This window comes from Oryctolagus cuniculus, chromosome 8 (genome assembly GCF_051225735.1).
Source record: "Oryctolagus cuniculus isolate XC-2025 breed Fujian yellow rabbit chromosome 8, ASM5122573v1, whole genome shotgun sequence".
In the NCBI taxonomy this organism is placed as follows: domain Eukaryota; kingdom Metazoa; phylum Chordata; class Mammalia; order Lagomorpha; family Leporidae; genus Oryctolagus; species Oryctolagus cuniculus.
This window is the reverse complement of record NC_142874.1, coordinates 55099652-55120909: the sequence shown is the minus strand read 5'-3', so window position 1 is coordinate 55120909 and position 21258 is coordinate 55099652. Positions and strand designations below refer to the sequence as shown.

At 38.1% G+C, this 21258-nt stretch overlaps 1 protein-coding gene across 39 annotated transcripts in view; it reads right to left on the bottom strand.

The window, feature by feature from the left end:
* Window positions 1–21258, bottom strand: part of ELF2 (E74 like ETS transcription factor 2) — a 113384-nt gene that overhangs the window by 60272 nt on the left and 31854 nt on the right. For 16 of the 39 annotated variants that reach the window (XM_070047551.2, XM_070047560.2, XM_070047548.2 and 13 more), the window contains exons 2-4: window positions 20288–20375; window positions 18334–18568; window positions 2883–3048 (exon numbers count right to left, since the gene is read on the bottom strand). The exons of 6 other annotated variants lie outside the window; for them this stretch is intronic. In XM_070047551.2, coding sequence (XP_069903652.1) covers window positions 2883–3048; window positions 18334–18405 — 238 coding nt within the window. In that variant the 5' untranslated portion in view covers window positions 18406–18568; window positions 20288–20375. Of the gene's footprint in view, window positions 1–2882; window positions 3049–18333; window positions 18569–20287; window positions 20376–21258 lie in introns of those variants that run through there. 17 more of the 39 variants (XM_070047564.2, XM_070047563.2, XM_070047568.2 and 14 more) reach the window with 3 other exon arrangements.

The window sequence follows — 21258 nt, the reverse complement described above, 5'->3', positions numbered from 1 at the left end:
ATTTTGTTTCTAGTGTAGACATATACACATGGGTATTTAGGAATAGACAAAGAAAAAGATCAATATGAGCATGAGGAGACTTGACAATAATAGGTTAATAAATACAATTATGAACACTTTTTAGACTTACACAATCTAAATTATAATATAAGAGCATTCTACAAAGTGTTTCCTAGCTGTACACAGGAATTCTTATTCTATGCAGATCTGAATTCCCTAAATAACCAAATAAAAACTGCCATCCGCTAAATATTCCTTTCCTTTTCTTCTCAGTTTTTTCTCCAACTCCTACACGTATCTGGAACTCAAGTTACAAATTTACACTGTCATAAGAAAGGAACATGATCCCAACCCACTACTTAAAAGGAAACATGCATTAGGGTAAATCAAAATCTTTATTCATCTGTGTATGCTCTAGATATCAGGATATGAAAATTTATTCAGATCTTAATTCATTTAAAAATACACTTTTTTCTTTACATATGAATAAAATTATGCTATTAGCTAATTTAAAAACTATTATGAATATCAATAATCCTTATAGCTATATAAGTTATATTAAAATCTATAAGCAGGAATGGAATTTGTAAGATGACTTTCTGAGATACTTTTACGTTTTGGGATAATGTAAGTGGTTTATGTAAGATGAATTTCTGAGGTACTTTTATGACACTTTAGAATAATATAAGTGATTTTACTGCTGAGGAAAAATAAACCTAAAAAATATTATCAAGTATTCAAAGGCCACTGATAAAAGCAATTACAAAAGCAACTATTCTTTTACCTGGATATCCCTTATCCTCCTCTCTGCTATCACAATCATTCAAATCTCTGTCCTGCAAATAATACCATAACCCTCAAGTTCAAGCAGATTACAAAAATAAAATCCCTTAAGTGAATTACATTCATTTCCTATTTAGAATTGCTTTTACTTGAATTAATTTAAATTAATGATACATTTGCAGTCAGTTATACAATGAATAAAATTTGGTCAGCCTAGTATCATTTTTTAACGTGACAAGCATCTTAGCTTATCTACTTATACAAATATGATACTGTTCTTTTCATTTTTAAAAAAATTTCTAAGTTGCTACCAAAAGCACAATCCTCCTTATATTTTTGATCAAAACATTATCCAGAAATAACAAGTTCCATTTTTTATTTTTCAATTTGTTATCACAATTATTTCCATTCTTTTATAGTGTTCTGTCTAGTTGTGTTCCTAGAGTAAAACCAGTTACTATACTCCTATATGCTCCAAAATATCATACTACTTAATACTTTTAACTGTTCTACCTATTCCAAGAAAATTCATCTTTGCAACTTTACTTCTAGCATCAGAGTAGAAAATGCTCCAAACTTTCATAAAAAGGCATTCAGGGGTAGGCATTTAGTCTAGCAGTTAAGACACCATCAGTGAGGGCACCCATGTCCCAAGTCAGAGTGCTTGGATTTAATGTCCCACTTGGTTCCTGACTGCAGCTTCCTGCTAATGCAGAACCGGGGAGACTGAGTTCCTGCCACCCATAGGGGAGACCTGGACTGAATTCCTGGCTTCCCAGCTTTAGTCCCTTGAAGACATTTGAGGAGTGAACCAGCAGATAGGAGTACTTAATCTCATTCTCTCTCTTACTCTCTCTAATCAATTAGTTCTTTTCTAAAATGTGTACTATAAATCAGGTTCTATTCCAGATTATAGTCATGAAGCCTATATAATATGTTTGGCAAACTGTTTTGATAAAATGAATTAATTACCACTTCCCCTGGGGTTTGCTGACATAGTGATCATTGCTCTGCTCAAAAATTCAAATCACCAAAAGTAGAATAGCTTTAAGCTGGGAGAGGCTAGTAGTCACGCTGAGTAGCAAGACACTTAACAGTCAAATTTTTAATCATGAGTTGTTCACATTTATAGAAATAAATCTAAATATTTAAGAATTTTCACTAGGGTTATAAACCACATAAAGGATCCTTTTTCTTCATTAACAGCTACAAATAAATGTTTGTGTTTGTTATTACTTAACAGTCACCACAATCCTGGCAAATACTCTTATTTTCTTTATGGTCAATGGCAAAAATGAAAAGATTTCCCCAAAAACTCTATGCAGTAATCCCCAAACATCTGATTCTCTCACCACAGACTGAAATACCAAGGTTTCTAAAGACAGAAAAGAGGAATCTAATAGATAACTGCAAAGATGGCTCTGATCTAAGGAAAAAGATGATACTGTTCCACCAAGATTGACTCAAAGGAACTTTTAATCAATTATTAAAATGAGAATACTGTATCTATTAATATTTTATTTGAGAGGTAGAGAGACAAGTAGAGAGAGTTTCTATATACTGGCATCCCTTAAAAACCTTTCCTGAGAAATGAAGATGCAATCCAGGTCTCCCACGTGGGTAGCAGGGACCCAATTATCTGGGTCATTAAGTGCTGCTTCCCAGGGTACACACCAATAAGAAGCTGGAATCAGGAGCAAAGCCAAAACTCAAACCCAGGCACTCGGATGATGAGACATGGGCATCCAAACACTCTGTCCTAACCACTGTGCCAAACATCACCCTGATTTATTTTTTGAATTCAAAGGAAATTACTCTCATATATTAGTCTATTTACTTCTATAAGTAAATAACAACTAGTGAATATCTGCACTTCTCCTAAAAATAAATTTATCATAATGAAGCCATAATTAACAATGAGGTCCATAACGAGACTCTCTTATACCTGAAAGAAGTTAAGTATATAAATTCCCTTAAACAGAGAGTTTTCATTGGTTTCCAAGAGCTACTAAATTGCATTAAAAAGTTCTTCAGTATATCATTCATCTGGCAATAGTAAGAGAAAGTTAGTAATAATGAATATTTTATGAGGTGTCTACCTGTTTCCACATTCTCGGTCTCAACTTCTTGTTCTTCTGCCACATCTTGCATCATATAAGTCTCATCATCATAAACCAGAACCTGGGCTGCATAGCCCTGCTCTAATCTGGCACTTGGAACTGGCTCCACAATCACTGCTGGGTATTCAGAAACCTTTTCACTTTCCTACAAGAGCAAATTTAAAAAACAATCAACCTTTTTATTCACAAATTCTGGATTCACTTATACATCCTTGAGTTCATATAGTCTCAAGCAGTCCACAAAATGAATATAAAGGAAAAACCCAAACCAAGGGATAGAGAAGGCTAACTTCATAATCTTTTCAAGTCGCAAGGGCTGAAAGATAGATAAAATATCCTAAATTATCTGGGCTTTAGGATTAAGATGCCACATTGAATATTCATGCATGTTATTTCACTCTCATGAAAGCACACTAAAACACTAATAAAGAATGTGTCTAAAGTCACACAGAGGAGAAGAGATAAAGGCAACAAATAAGACAGAGAAGAGCAAGAAAATCTTGGAAGAGTGAAAGTAGATGAATAAGTAGTAAGTAGTTTAGCTGACCTAGGAAAGCCAAATCATAGCCTGGCAGGAAAAAAAAAAGTTGTGAATGCATTGAACAGTGGAGAATCCACAGAAAAATGGACAAGGAGCAGGAGGTAGGAGGTTAAACAAGAAAAACTCCAGAAAAGCTGTCTGGAGAGCACTTTGACACCTAGACCCTCGCCCTCCTCTCCAATGCTGAGCAACCAGTCCTCCTCCACCTAAGCTGAAGCCTAGAGTTACATTATGAAGAGGGAAAAACCAGAGAATCTTTGAGGTAGATAGGCACATATGCTGGGATCACACTGTACCAAAAACAGAATTCTTTTTTTCCAATTTAAAGAATTCCTAATTAACTTTTTAGTCCTCCACTTCAGCTGATAGGCAGACAGCCCAATATTACTAACGTCCAAGGAAAAGCCTCCAACACAGAAAATAAACATATATATATATATGCACATAAACTCATATACATATTTCCTCACAGAGATAAAAGATTATAATCAGAAAAAAAGAAAAATATAATTTAGTAAGAAACTTAAAAATAAAATAGAGGGGCCGGCGTTGTGGCACAATAGGTTAACGCCCTGGCCTGAAATGCTGGCATCCCATACGGAGTCGACTCGGCTGCTCCACTTCCTGTCCAGCTCTCTGCTATGGCCTGGGAAAGCAGTAGAGGATGGCCCAAGTCCTTGGGCCCCTGCACCCACGTGGGAGACCCAGAGGAAGCTCCTGGCTCCTGGCTTCGGATCAGTGCAGCTCCGGCTGTTGCAGCCAATTGGGGAGTGAACCATCGGATGGAAGACCTCTCTCTCTCTCTCTCTCTCTCTCTCTCTCTGCCTCTCCTCTCTCAGTGTAACTCTGACTTTCAAGTAAAACAGATAACTACGCCTTTCAAAAAAATTGACTGATGCTGTGACAAAGTGGATTACGCAGACAAATAGCAGTGTCGGGATGCCATGCTGATTCATGTCCTGGCTACTCTACTTCTGAACCAGCTCTCTGCAGTGGCCTGGGAAAGCAGTAGAAGATGGCCCAAGTGCTTGGATTCCCATGTGGGAAACCTGGGAGACCCAGAAGAAGCTCCTGGCTCCTGGCTTCAGTTTGGCCCAGCTCTGGCTATTGCAGCCATTTGGGGAGTGAACCAGGGGATGGAGGACTCCTCTGTCTTCCTCTGTCTCTCTTAAAAAAATAAAAAAGGAAGTATAAAAGATAACAATATTAGAGGAACAGTTCAGGTGATTATTTAGTATCTGAGCAACAGGAACTCTAGAAAAATAAAATAAGGGGGAGAGGAGGAATATAAGAAATCAAAGAAGCAAATCAAGAATATTTTCTAGAACTGACAGTTATGAGCTGTTCTTTCACTAGGTGTCTACTTAAAAAGAAAAAAATGAAGGGACAGCTATACTTAGGCATATCATAATTCTGGGAACACAAAGATTCTATAAGGTTCCATAAAAAAATATAGGATATACATAAACAAACAGGATGCAGGTTTTAGTTTTCTCTAAAGACATACTGGAAGAAAGATAACAATGGAGACATTTCTTCAAAATTATGAAGGAGAAGTATTTCCAATTCAGAATTCTTCACCCAGGCAAACAATCTTCCAAAAGTAGAATAAACGTAATTTCTCATACATAAAATACCTGCCTTCTATCCATCATTTTTCAAGATGCAAATAGAGAATGTATCTCACCAAAACAAGAAAGGGTAAACTTAAAAATAGGTGACGTAGGAAACAGAACACAGGAGATCCAACAAGAGGCAACAGGACTCTTCAGGAAGATTATGGAGATTCTAAGATCCCAACTGTGTACCGGATTTAAAGGGCAACCAGTACAGATTTGAGCAATGTGATTCCTGAGACAGCACGATGAGCTTTCACTCCCAAGATAACCACTGACAATGTTCCTAAGGAGAGAACCCTCAGGTGAGCCTGTTCCAGATGTTTATCCCCACTTGGCTTGTGCTGATGTACCTACTCACTCCATTGTGCCCTACTGCATGAATCAGCTGAGAACATTCACCTCACCTTCCAGAAGTGTTCTGCTTTGATCTACTCCTAAATGCTAGAGGAAGACCAACAGCTTAGAAACCAAAAATATAGAACAGCACCTTCTCCACATGACCATATACCCACTGAACAAATATGCAATACTAAACACATACAGTAGCAATGCCAAATATCTGACCAGGATGTGCCTCTGTTTCCCCGAAATTAACTCCTGACATTGCTCACTGATTACCTAAAGAGAAGCTCTTGAAACTCAGTGAGGCTCACATTAGATTTCTCAGCTGTCTTCTCCTGGAAGCTTTCATTTAACTATAATAATACTGCCCTTTCTTAACTAAGTTAGCTTTAACTTGGTACACCATTTGTTCAAAACCATGTATCATTTAGGAATGTTTCTAACTCCCTGAATCATCTGCATATATACCATATATTCTGAATTCTTTTTTTTTTTTGGACAGGCAGTTAGACAGAGAGAAAGGTCTTCCTTTTCCGTTGGTTCAACCCCCAAGTGGCCGCTATGGCCAGAGCGTTGCAGCTGGCTCGCTGTGCCGATCTGAAACCAGGAACCAGGTGCTTCCTCCTGGTCTCCCATGCGGTGCCACAGCAGAGAGCTGGACTGAAAGAGGAGCAACCGGGACAGAATCTGGTGCCCCAACTGGGACTAGAACCCGGGGTGCCGGCGCCGCAGGCAGAGGATTAGCTTAGTGTGCAGCAGCGCCCGCTATTATGAATTCTATCATCTCACTTCAACTAGTCTCTTAAATTACAGCAAAGGAGCCAGTGCCGTGGCATAGTGGGTAAAGCCATCACCTGTAGTGCCAGCATCCCATATGAGCTCTGATTTGAGTCCCATCTGCTCTACTTCCGATCCAGCTCTCTGCTATGGCTTGGGAAAGCACTGGAAGACAGCCCAAGTCCTTGGGCCCCTGCTCCCACCTAGGGGAGAAGCTCCTGGCTTCTGATCGGCTCAGCTCATGCCATTGCTGCCATTTGGGCAGTGAACTAGCAGATGGAAGACTTTCTCTTTTTCTCTCTCTCTGCCTTTCAAATAAATAAATAAATCTTAAAAAAATTGACAGTAATAACTAAAGTTCTATTTTACTTTTCATTCTTCACTGCTTCTCTGCAGCCTTTTAAACAATGATTATCACCTCATCTTAAAATTCTTTCTTCTGGGGTGGGTGTTTAGCTTGGTGGTTAAGGTTGCTCAAGTCCCATGTAAGAGTACCTGGGTTTGAAAACCAGAGCCAGCTCCTGATTCCAGCTTCCTGCTAATGTACACATACACACACACACACACACACACACACCAGGGCCAGCAGTGATGACTCAAGAAACTGGGATCCTGCCATCCATGTAGGAGAACCACCTCCTTCTATTGTGCATTTGGAGAGTGAACCAGAAGACAGAACAGCTCATTCTTTCTCTCTGAAATTTTTAAAACTTGAATTCTTTATTCCTTCTTCGTCTACCACTCTGCATTTAAGCATCTCTTGACTCTTCTTTCACCTCCGATGACTGAAATCTGGCAACTTACTATCACTCTATAGCATCTCCTCTGTTTTTACTGAATACCACCTTCTCTGTAAGCCCATTCCTTATGGTTTTAAGTAGCAACTCAATGCTTATGATTACTAAGTATACATCCTCTACTCTGACCCATCTCCTGAATTCCAGAACCAAATTTTAAACTACTCAATATCATTACAGGAATTCAGCCAATACTTCAAGTTTAACATGTCTAAGCAAAACAAATTATCACCAACTCTCCCTGGTCCCCAACTTTGTCATCTCCTGTAATCTCAGGCTTCATATTTAAAAGAGATAACAACATTCATACCTCATAAAGTCTCTTGTAAATTAATTATGCACAAAGTAGCATAGTGTACAGCACAAAATATTCAAGTAATGATGGCTATCATTACACTGTAACAACAATAATAATCCACAAATCTATTATGTGCCCTCAACTTGAAGGATCTTCTCACACCATAATCAAATCACCTGTGTTACTTCTTTGCACAAAAAAAATTTTAATGACTTCCCATTTGTCTAAAAGCAAAGTTTAACACACTAAATGACGGTCTTAACACTCTGATATATAACTTCAAACCCATCCGTTCCACAAGTTGAATTGTATCCCCACCATGTAAACTGTTCTTTGAATAGGACCTTATTTGCTAATAGGGTCTTCACAAATGATCAAGGTAAGATGAGATCATCAGGACAAGTCCTAAACTAATTTGAATATATCATTAAAAGGAGGGAAGGATTTTGGACAGAGACCAAGACAAATAGAGAGAAAACAATGTATAAACACAAGAACATAATGTACAAGCAAAGAATGGCCTGAAGCTAACAGAAACCAGGAGAGGAGTGAGACATTCTCTCTCTTAACCCTCAGAAGAATATATCAACACCTTGATTTTGAACTTGAGAATTGTAGGACAATAAATTTCTATTAAGTCACTTTGATATTGTTATGGCAATAAACTAATACCTTTAAAGCCTTATTTTCTACATTATTTCACATCAGCTGTTTCACTACTGACATTGCTTTTAATTCCTAAACAAAAGCACAGCTTTGACTTTTGCTCATGTTATACTGCAGCCTCCACATCTGTCCAAATGATTTTCATCTGCTAAAGGACCAGTTCAGGACTAGTATTGCAGCGTAGCAGGTTAAGCATCTACCTGCAATGCCACAACACTATATGGATACCAGTTCAAGTTCTGGCTGCTCCACTTCTGATCTAGCTCCCTGTTAATGAGCCTGAGAAAGCAGCAGAAGATGGCCCAAGTGCTTGGGTCCCTGCAATGTCCCTGAAAATAAAATAACACAAGTAGATTTGATCCTGGTATGAGAAGACCCTTCCAAAGTGCTGATATTAGTATAGTAATCCTTTCACCACAGTAGTTTAGGAACATACAAATAGACATGAAATACAAGAGTATGATAGAAAACACATATATTTGTTTAACATTTTTGTTCTTGTGATCGACTTAACATCACCTTCAAAAGTCTTATCAAAACTGAAACATGAGGCCTACACAATAACGTAGCATATAAAACTGACACCTGAGGCACTGGCGTCATATGGGAGCCAATTCGAGTCCCGGTTGCTCCACTTCCAATCCATCTCTCTGCTAATGGCCTCAGAAAGCAGCAGAAGATGGCCCAAGTGCTTGGGCCCCTGCACCAACACGGGAGACCTGGCTCCTGGTTCCAGATCAGCCCAGCTCAGGCCAGTGTAGCTATTTGGGGAGTGAACCAGGGATGGAAGATCTTCCTCTCTGTCTCGCCCTCTCTCTCTCTATAACTCTGACTTTCAAATAAAATAAATAAATATTTTGAAAAAAATTTTTAAATAAAAATGCATATTTGAAGTGAAATAGCAGCTGGAAGATCTTCGTGTCTCTTCTATTCTCTCTGTCTCTCAAATAAATCAATAAATTTTTTAAAAAAGCAAAAACTGAAACACAAGGTTTGTCAGACTTTGGAGGAACTAATCTCCTCTATCTCCCCTAGAAGCTGTTCCAAATAAATATTACCTAACTAAAAACTACTTGCGGCCGGCGCCACGGCTCACTAGGATAATCCTCCACCTGCAGCGCTGGCACACCAGGTTCTAGTCCCGGTCAGGGCGCTGGATTCTGTCCTGGTTGCTCCTCTTCCAGTCCAGCTCTCTGCTGTGGCCTGGGAATGCAGTGGAGGATGGCCCAAATACTTGGGCCCTGCACCCTCAAGGGAGACCAGGAGGAAGCACCTGGCTCCTGGCTTCAATCAGTGAGGTGCACCAGCCGCAGGGCACTGACCTCAGCGGCCATGGTGGGGTGAACCAACGGAAAAAGGAAGACCTTTCTCTCTGTTTCTCTCTCTCACTGTCCACTCTGCCTGTCAAAAAACAAAAAAAAAAAAAAAACAAAAAAAAAAAACCTACTTGCTATGCTAAGCCAGTTTTAAGATTAGCTGCTAACTTAGATATTTATAAAGGCAAAAGAAAAAAAAAAAACATTAGAAAATAACAATAAATTAACATATGTCCATACAACAAAAAACTGTTAAGCATCAATTAATAGGTTAAGGCAGGTATATATACATTGGAATGGAAGATTATCCATGATACAAACAAGTGGGAAATGGGGTTGGAAGAATGAGCTATAGAACAGTATTATATAATTCCAGCTACATACTTATTTTGCATGTACACTAAAAAGTTTAGAAAAATATATCTCAAACTATTAATAACATGGTGGGAGAGAGGTGAGCAGATAAGAGATGGACTTTGATTTTCTCAATGTGTTTGAGTTTGCTGTTTTTTTACAATAATCCTGTATAACTAAGAAAAATCAAAAGGTTTTCCTTTAAATTTAAAAATAATTGAGATGACAACCACAAAAACTTAAAGCCAATGGGGTGGGCTCTTTGGCTTAGCAGACTAAACTTCCACCTATAGTGATGGCATCCCATATGAGCGTGGATTCAAGTCCTGGCTGCTCCACTTCCAATCCAGCTCCCTGCTAATGTGCCTGGGAAAGTAGCAGAAGGTGGCCTAAGCCCTTGGGCCCCTGCACTCATGTGGGAAAACAGGAGGAACCTCCTGCCTCCAGCTCTTGCCATTGTGGCCACTTGGGGAGTGAACAGAGGATAGAAGCGCTCTCTCTCTCCTCCCTCCCTCCCTCCCTCCCCCCTTCTCTCTGTATCTGCCTTTCAAATATGAACAAAGAACTCTTAAAAAAAAAAAAAAACTTAAAGCCAAGAGGTAATTTGGAAACTTTAAAAAGAAATACCAAGTGAATAATATTGAATTTGTGGCAGAATCTGCCTCAACAGCTAAAAATCTAATATTAATCTAATATTATATATTTTTACTGAATTTAAACCTTACTTTTAATTAGCTTTATCTACGTATATTTATATAAACTGCACCCATTCTAAGTATTCATGGATTATCACAAGCACAGACATCCCTGTAACTACTGTTACAGTCAAGAAACATATTTTCATTACTCCACAATTACACCACTGAAAAAGTAAACAACACACCTGTACACACTATACATAGGCCTAGGCAACCATCAACCTACCCCTATAGATTCCTAATTTTAAGATTCATGAAGCCAGTGCCATGGCTAATTTGGTTAATCCTCCGCCTGCAGTGCCGACATCCCATATGGGTGTCGGTTCTAGTCCTGGTTGCTCCTCTTCCAATCCAGCTCTCTGCCGTGGCCCGGGAGGGCAGTGGAGGATGGCCCAAGTGCTTGGGCCCCTGCACCAAGTGTGGGAGACCAGGAAGAAGCACCTGGCTCCTGGCTTTGGATCGGCGCAGCGCTGGCTGTAGTGGCCATTTGGGGAGTGAACCAACGGAAGGAAGACCTTTCTCTCTTTCTCTAACTCAAATAAATTAACAAAAAAAATTTATTTATTTATTTGAAAGGCAGAGGCACAGAGGGCGGGGTGGGGGGAGGGAGCCTACCATCTACTGGTTCACTCCCCAGATGGCAGCAATGGCAGGAGCTGGGCCAATCCAAAACCAGGAAGGAGCCAAGAACTTCTTCCGGGTCTCCCATGTGGGTTCAGGGACCCAAGGACTTGGGCCATTTTCTACTGCTCTCCTAGGCCATAGCAGAGGGCTGGATCAGAAGTGGAGCAGCCAGGACTTGAACTGGTGCCCATATGGGATGCTGGTACTGCAGGCGGTGGCTTTACCCACTACGCCACAGCACCAGCCCAAGATTCCTACTTCTACAGATCTGCCTTTTCTAAAATTTTATATAGAAATCAATAATGGATGCACTTGTACATCCCACTTCTTTAATATTGGCATGCATCAATAGTTCATCTTGTTGAAAATTCCACTGTAGACACATCAACTGTTTATCCATTTACCTATCTTCATATGGCTATGGTGCTCTGATAAACACCCCTGCTCTTCTCTATCCTTCCTTCCATTCCATATTTACCAACAAGTCAAGTTAGCAGATCAAACAGTAATCACACATTTACTCTAAAAAAAACTATCAAATTATTTTCCAAAGTGGTTATATTATTTTACATTCCCACTGGCCATGTAGAAAGTTCCAGCTGCTCCCCATTACTTCCAACATGTAGCATAACTCCATAAAACTGTCCATTGCCAGCATTATGGCATAGTAGCAGGTAAAGCCTCTGCCTGCAGTGCTGGCATCTCATATGGGCACCAAATGGAGTCCCGGCTACTCCACTTCCAATCCAGCTCTCTGCTAGGGCCAAGGAAAGCAGCAAACGGCCCAAATCCTTGGGTCCCTGCACTCACATGGGAGACCCGGAAGAAATTCTTGGCTCCTGGCTTTAGATCAGCCCAGCTCCAGCCATTACGCCCATTTGGAGAGTGAACCAGCAAATGGAAGACCTCTTTTTCTCTCTCTCTGTGCCTCTGCCTCTCTAACTCTGCCTTTCAAATAAATAAAAATAAATCTGGAAAAAAAAAAAGCATTAACGATTCCCGATTTAAATTCCATCATTTTGTGTTAAGTGTAGAGTAGGATGCTCTCTGTGGTTTTCATCTGCATTTCCTTGGTAGCTAATAGTATCTATAGCATCTTTGTGTTTACTGGTTATTCACAGTTATCTGTTCAAATCTATTACCTATTATAACGGGTTACTTCTACCTTATTATTGTGTTGAGAATAACAATTTTGTCAGTATATATGCTGTAAATATTTTCTTCCGATCTCTGGTTTTCCTTTTTATTACGATAACAGTATTTTTTAAAGAGCAAAAGTTTTAAATTAAATGAAGTGCATTTTTTAAAAGTTCATGTTCTTTTGTGTTCAACCTAAGAAACTATTGCCTAGTTCAAGGATGAGAACGCCTTCTCTTCTGTTCTCTTCTAAAAATTTTTATAGTCTAGATTTTATATTGTTGCCAACATTGAACTACTGTGTACCATGTGAGAAAGTACTGTGGTTCAATTATTTGCATATTGATATCCAGATGCTCCACCATCATTTGTTAAAGACTATCCCTTCTCCATTGAATTTTATTTCTCTCTGCTTCTGCCTCTCTGTAACTCTGCCTTTCAAATAAGTAAATAAATCTTAAAAAAAAATCATACTTATACAAGAGTACTTCAAAAAGACTGTGGCAAAACTGAATTAAAAGATAAACATTTCTGGGTGCAAAAAAGTTTCGATTCACATAAGAAATATTCAAAAAGTTCATGGAAAATGAACATTATGGAAAAAATGTTTTGCACCAAAATAAACTTATTTCATTTTCCATGAACTTTCTGAAGCACCCTCATGATGTGTGGTTCTATATCACATTCCACTGACCAGTCATGTCCACTGGTACACCAATAACACACTGTTTCAATTAGTAAAGCTTCATAGTAAGTCTTCAAATCAGATGAGTGAGCCCTGCAGCTTTGTTCGTAAACCATGTCTTCCAATCCATAAAAAAATGCTTTATCTCCATTTATTCAGTTCTTTAATTCCCAACAATATTCTGTAGTTTACTGTGCATAGGTTTTCCACAGATTTCAATCAATTTATCCCTTTGCTATTTGATAACTCTGTTAAATAGTACTGCTTTTAAAATTTCATTTTCCAATTTATGTTACTTTTATATATAATTATTTTTACATAGTTTCCTTATATCTTTTTTTTAAAAAGATTTTTTTATTTATTTAAATAACAGGTGGAGTTACAGAGAGTGAGAGAGAGAAAGGTCTTCCTTCCATTAGTTCACCCCCTAAACGGCTGGGCTGCTATGGCCAGCACCAGGCACTTCTTCCTGGTCTGACGTGGGGGGGGGGGGGGGGGCAATCACTTGGGCCATCCTCCACTGCTTTACTGGGCCACAGCAAAGAGCTGGACTGGAGAAGGAGCGACCAGGACTAGAACCTGGCACCCATATAGGATGCCGGTGTGGCAGGCGGAGGAGGCCAAGTGAGCCACGGCTCCGGGCCCAGTTTCCTTAAATCTTTCAATCATTCTAAATTTACTAGGTCTAATAGTTACTGTGTAGATTTCTTAGGAATTTCTATGTGAATGACTGTATATTCTAAAAACAAAGACAGTTTTACTACATTTTTTTTTTTTTGAACATGAGTCTTCTTTTTCTTGACTTGCAGTAATGTTGTCAGTGTAATGTTTAATAGAAATGCTTGGAGCAGACATTGAGACTTTGCTCCCCATCTTAAAAGGAAAACTAGCCAGTGTTTCACCTAAAGCATAATGTTGGCTGTGGCTTTTCACAGATGCACTTCATCAGGTTTCAGACTTGACTTTTATTACTAATTCAGGCTGTCCATATAATGAATAGGTGTTGAATTATGGCAAAGGAGTTTTCTGTATCTACATAATTTTTCTTTTTCACTGTTAATATAGTGAATTACATTGATTAAACCTACCTTCATGTAATAAACTTCATTTGGTCATGACATGATCCCTTTTGTATGCTGCTGGATTTGACTGTTAGTGTTTTATTAAGAATCCTCATTAAGGGGCAGGTATTGTGGCACAGCTGGTTAAGCCACTGCCTGCAATGCCAGCATCCCATATGGGTGCCAGTTCATGTCCTGGTTGCTCCACTTCTAATCCAGCTCCCTGCTAATGGCCTGGGAAAAGCAGTGGAAGACGGCCCAAGTGCTACGGCCCCTGCTACCCACATGAGAGACCAGGAAGAAGCTCCTGGCTCCTCCTGGCATTGGCCTGGCCCAACTCTAGCCATTGCAGCCATCTGGGGACTAAATCAGCAGATGAAAAATCTCTCTTTCTCTCTCTTCCCCTCTCTCTCTCTGTAACTCTGCCTTTCAAAAAGATAAATAAATCTTAGAAAAAAAAAAAAGCAATGCCTTTTAAAATGTTTGTGAAGGATATTCGTTCGTAGTTTTCTTTTCCTACCCTATAACACACATCTCTATCTGTGCACAGGGGACTGTCTGCTCCAGCTGACTACAACTCCGAAGATCTCGCAGTGAATTCTGAATTACTGAGCTTACACTTTTCTGGACATTCTTTACCTTGTTTCCTGGAATACTGTGTTACACCTGAATAGGTTATTATTCAGCCATTGACTCAGGGACCCCAAGGCAGAGTTCTGGTGTTCTTTCCCCGGGCAGCATCTTCCTACTAAATACTCTACCCCTAAACTTAGCTGCTTCAGTCTCCAAAATCCCAAATTTTGTTTCCTCAATTGAGTGTTACAGTTAAGCTCTGTTTAGACACCTTTTCCCTACACTGTGGTCCAGAAAAGCTCTGAGCAATACGCCAGTACAATCAAAGAAATGACCTTCTTTCTCTCAAGAAGTACAGTCCTATGCTGACCTTCGTCCAGTGTTTCAAAAATGTGGTTTCATATGTCTTGTCCCGTTTTCTAGTTGTTTATGATGGGAGTATTAAGTCTGGACTCAGTTATTTCATCACGACCTGAAGTGGAAGAACTCTCAATTTCTGCCAGAGCAGACACTCTCTAGAACTTGCATTTGGTGTATAACTTTAAAATTTTATTTAAACTCATTTAAAAGCTTTTTCTGTATTTTTAAAAATGATTTATTTACTTAATTGAGAAGGAGAGTTACAGAGAGCTTCCATCCACTGGTTCACTCCCCAAATGTCTGTAACAACCAGAGCTGGGCCATCTTCTGCTGCTTTCCAGGTTATTAGTAGGGAGCTGGATCAGTAGTGGAGCAGGAGTACCCATATGGGATGCCAGCGCTGCAGACGGAGGTTTACCAGCTGTGCCACAGCACCAGCTCCTTTTTCTGTATTAACCTCCCATTTCTGATAGATCCACCTGTAATATATTTGTTCCTGTTATTACTAAGGCTTGTGTGATTAATTTTCCAAATTTGTCCTAATATTTGATAGACATGGAATTAAAATATATAGGTTAATTGTGGTAAACTGACCTCCACAATATTGACCAATCCCATCTCTCCTGCCCGAGTACAAAGTATATCTCTTGGGGCCAGTGTTGTGGTGCAGTCGGTTGGGCTCAGGTCCCAGTGCCAGTTCTCATCCTGGCTACTCTGCTTCCAACATCCAGCTCCCTGCTGATGTGCTGGGGGAGGTAGCAAATGGTCCAAATGCTTGGGCCCCTGCCAACTCTACGTGAGCCCTGGATGGTGTTCTAGACTCCTGGCTTTAGCCTGACACAGAACCAGCTGTTATAGCCATTTGGGTAGTGAACCAGCAGATAGAAGATCTCTTTCTTTATCTTCCTTCTCCCTCCACCTCTCCTTCTCTACCCATATAAAATCTTATCTCTGTTAGTTGAAGCCTTCTTTCATATGCTTCAGTCTCATTGATTCTGAGACTATGCTTATAAAATCTTAAAAATAACTCCTATCCCATCCTACATTTTAGAGTCTAGATATTATTATTTGCAGGAAACACAATCCTGAAAAGTTGTTAAGACAAAAAATATCTTTCAAATAGCACTATCCTCAAGACTCTTTGTAAAATCAGAATATATTTGCAATACTTGTGACTTTTCGTTTCCTGAAATTCTCTCCCCTCCCAGATGCCTCACTTCATTTAGCTCTAAACTGAAATGTTACCTCTTCAGAGAAGGCTTCCCTAATGGCCTTAATTAAATTACCTATATACCACCTTCTCTATATCTGTATTACTTTTATAATTCTTCTGAAATACTTTATCTCTGGGTGCCCAGAAAAGAACTTGACATTCACTAAACAGTCACAATTGAATATTATTCAGCCAAAAAACAAGCAAACAAAAAGGAATAAAATCTTGTCATTTGCAGCAAAATGAATGAGCCTGCAGGACATTACGTTAAGTGAAAAATGTCAAGCACCAAAAGACAATTACTATATGTCCTCATTTATATGTGAAAGCTAAAAAGTTGATCTCATAGAAGTAGAGCACAGAATAATGATTACTAGAGGATGCAAAGGATAGCAGAAAGGAGGGAATGGAGAGATGATCGCTAATGACTACAAGGGTATGGCTGCATAGGAAGAATAACTTCTAATGTTCTATAGAACAGCAGGGTAGTCGATGGAAAACAAATAATGGTATTAATTGTCTCAAAATAGCTGATAGGCAGAATTTTCATGTTCCCAATAAAAAGAAATGATGTTTGAGGTGATAGGATAATTATACTGATCCAATCATTACACATTGTACACATGTATTATGTATCCCATAAATAAGGTGTAATTGCTAAGTCAATTAAAATACATATTAAATATATACATGTGGAGGTATGTTTGTGTGTGTATATGTGTGTGTGTCAGAGGAACACATGAATTAAAGGGAGTATCGACATAGTATAATTTGAACAAAGAATTCCCCAAGAGTAGTTTCACCCACTCTGGTGCCAAACAACCCAAAATGCTCATTAAGGCTGCTGACTTCTGACTTCCTCCATAAAACATGACTACCCTGTAGGATTACAAAATAAGTCATCAGTCAGTAACAACTTGGTAAAGTCATTTTGCTTATCAGATTCTTTTATGACAAGGCATTCTCTTGGCCATGGCATCTGGGGTTCCATGTAAAGAAAAAATATATGCTTTCCAGAAACTGTTGTTCTTGTATTTCTCACACTTCTTAATCCACACAATTTACATATATTGTGCCTATTGTTCTTGGCCACTTCCCTCACTGCATCAAATGCCAAAACTATAGGACAGAGATAAGCACTTTGAAAAACAAGCAATATTTGGTCTTGTTAATACAGAAGAGGATGGAAGTGCCCAAGTCCCTTATCTATGGTGATTCATTGCCTGGAGGTGATTGCACACAAAGTGAATCTTGAAGGAAAAAACAAATTCAGTATGGGAATAAATTACGTTTTGTAGCTGTGGCCTCTCTTAATGAACTCTAGTTCTGAATTCATATACAAAAGGAACATTTAGGAGTCACCAAGTCCACAGACAAAGGAAAAAGAATACTTTCACTTTGCTCACTTCACATTTAATTTGCTCATGGCTGATCTGGATCTTAAAAGACCAAACAGACACCAACCAAGAAAGAAGAAGAATCCAATCTCTAAAACACACACTCTGACGTCTGAATTTGTTTCACAGGCATGCCACTAGACCACCACACTACTGCCAAATATGAGTAACATCATGCTCTTTCACAGAACACAGAGAAAACAGATTCTTTTCATATAGAAAAATCTCCATTTTTTAACCTCATATCTAACCAAATATTTGTCCATTATTCTGACAGCACCATTATATTATAATTTCGATCCCTTCCAATATCCAGTCTTTACTGAATGGTGGGAATAGAAGCCAGGACCTGTAAGTCCATACATTTTCAGTACTGTCATTCTCTACTCCCATCTTATTCCTCAATGGTATCATTAACAAAAAATTACCAAATGTACTATAAACACCTAATTTTATAACTATAAAATTTTAAAACTTGAATTTTTTTCTGATTTACTAAACAGTTAAATTCCTAAGCATGCATATTAGATGGTAATAACTATGACAGATCTCCACACTGAATTGAACAGAATAACTAAGAAATAAAGATGACAAGTAAAGCAGCTACAAAATTCTAACTTAGGATAAATCTAATTAGATATACACGTACAGTACATATCTATATTCCATAAACCCAGACAATGGGTCTTATCAGGGTTTAAGTTCATCTATCTAATACTACAGTATTCTCTCCATTTTCCCCTCTCTCTATGTTCACTCTAATATATGCATGCTCCATCTAGTCAGGTGAGTCCTGTGGTATCTTCCTCAGCCATCTAAATTGCAAGTACATGAACATACAATGACATGTACACATACAATTCCATGCATTGTGCATTCTTCCTCCCAAATGCCTGTTTACCATTAATTTCAAAATTAGTTCATGCATTGATTTCTACAAACAAAAGAGAAATAATACATCAGATGCCTAACCTCTTGATTTTCTACTCCATTGCTGGAAAGTTCCACAACAGAACCTCCTCTGTCAACCACAGCTGATGTCATTGTTAATTCCCTGAGGAAGCTTCAAATGCTACTACCAATGTAATTAAAGGTTCATAGATGACTGCCAGTGTTATGGTTTTGCATTATCATGTTTAAGTCAAAAGAGATGGAGTAGAGTAGATATCCAGATATCCAATCTTCTAAAGATGATAAACCAGAGAACCTAAAAAGAGGAAGAATTTTTAAAGTTAAAAAATACACAGGACAGGTACAAAGCATAACTTATTTTTGCAATCTAATTTTTTTTAATTTATTTTTATTTATTTGAAAGGCACAGAGAGAGACAGAGATAGAGATCTTCCATCTACTAGTTAACTCCCCAAATGGTTGCAATGGCCAAGGCTGTGCCAGGCCAAAGCCAAGAGCCAGGAACTTCATCCACATCTCTCTTGTGGGTGCAGGGACCCAAGCACTTGGGCCATCTTCTACTGCTTTCCCATTAGCAGGGATCTGGATTGGAAGTGGAGCAGCAAAGTCTCGAACTGGAGCCTATTTGGGATGCTGGCGATGCAGATGGCAGCTTTACCTGCTACACCACAGCAATCTAATTTTTAACAATGCTTTACCTAAGAAAAAGGTGATAGACTTATACAATCCTATGTCAAAAGAGGGCAGTAATGAACATTCTACCTCTTAACAGTTAATACTCAAATTCAAAAACACACCAATTTCTTACTAATCTGTTGTGCATAGAAAATAAAATGTTACAACTTCTACCTTTATGAAATAGTTTTATTTCTGAAATGTTTTAGCATAAGTTTTTGAAATCTTTTATACACTAAATATGTGGACTGAGACAACTTCTGACTGAGACAACTTCTAAAACAATATGCCTACTTAATAAATTAAAAGATTTATTCATTTGTAAATACTCTGCTCTTCTTTGGCTCATTTTGTTTGCTTGTTTGAATAATACAATAAAAACTCTTGAAATGGGTGTCTGGCCTGGCAGTTAAGATACCCATGCCCCACATCAGAATACTTGGGGGTTCAATACGTTGCTCCTGACTCCAGGAATTGGGTTCCTGCCGCCACCCTTGTGGGGAAAACTGGATTGAGTTCCCTACTCCTGGCTTCCACCCCGCCCAGCCTCAGCCAATCCAAGCATTTAGAGAGTGAACCAGTGGACTAGAGGGTTCTTGCTCTATGTCTCTGTTTCTGAAGTAAGTAAATAAACAACTTTTTAAAATGAATGATTTTTGCTTATGGCAGTATTAAGACCATTTGGAATTACATGATCATATTTTATCAATCTTTCCTCAATGACTGTTTTGCTACTAGTTCAAAGAATAAGGTATATATTATTCAAGTAACCTCTTAGCAAACTAAGTTTTTCCCCTTATAGAGATGAATGTCGATATATCTGCCATATGGATTTATGCATTAACTTATTCATAAAAGTTATTTTTTTTATTTTGTATGTATCACATATATCAACAGGTATTGCTAACAGGATTTTTTAAATGTCAAAACTGAGAAATTAAGCATATTTTAAGAGAAAAGAGTACATATTTTGTTTGTTTTTATATTTTTTTAACTTTTATTTAATAAATATAAATTTCCAAAGTAAGAGTATATATTTCTAATAAATCACTATTAATAGTATACTCTTATATTAAGTTTGATTAGTGGCAATACAGATATGGAAATAAATATATTTATAAATTCAAAAAAATAAATACAAGCAAAAATTTCACTAAAACTGATTCAATATTATTAGTCTCTTTTTTATCTCACAAACATAAACTGGAAGAGGAAGTATCTGTATTTTAAAAAAAATACCTACACTAAAGCTTACTATGATCATATTAAAGTAATGGCTATTTCCACAATTTGTTCTCTAAACATACACATAAAAATAGCAGAAATAAATTTTACTTACAATTTGAATGTTAAGTTGTCTAAGCATCCTTCACTATTTTCACAACTTCGCAAAAGCTAAAATCTGAACCAGCAGTTCTTTGGAACTACTAATGAGAGTGGAAAAAAGACAGTATTAATATAATTCTATCAAAAACATTTTGCTCAAATTAGATTTGATTCAGATAGTAAATACTTATTTAAGCAAATCACCTCTAAAACTTGATGATATATATTTACATAATTTACTCAATAAAGAAGTTATTGCAGGTTATCAAACTTAAAATTTTAAGTAATCACTAAATAAGAATTTCTGAGTAAAGACAGACCCAACAAACACAGCTTATGCACCATTATGGACTGTATTTCAATCAACCAACAGGTTTTTAATAACTGGCCACATGTATAACACCTGCTCCCCGGGCATATAAAACCAAGTTTGAAAAAGGACGACTAACCCAAAAAGTACTATAAAACAATGTTAACCCATTAAGTTGTTTTTTCTGTCTCTCAAGTCTTCAAATAGCCCTCCTTCTTACAAAGACAAATCTATCAACTTACACACTAGATCTCAGGCCTTGCGCCATCAGTGTATTCCTTCTTTCTCCTTAACCTTCTCTTAATGTTGTCTCCTTTCAGAGATAAACATTTATAAGACCCTCTCATCTTAAAAATGGAAAATCCCCTTCCATGATCCTATATACCTTTCCAGCTACCACTCTAGTTCCTTCCATTCTCAGATAAAGTTCTAGAAATCTTCTGTACTGTCTCCACTTCCTAATTCCCCAGTTATACCCCCTTCTATCAAGGTTTGACATCTGCTGCCACTCAAATGAAACTTCTTACTAAATTCTGCTTGTCATGTCCAGTGGATACACGTCTGTCTTCATAGGACCTGATACCTCTGACACATGTGCCACTGTTTATCATTCCTGCCATGAAACTCTATCTTGAATTTATTTCTACCTTTATAGCTACTCCTTTTCTACTTAC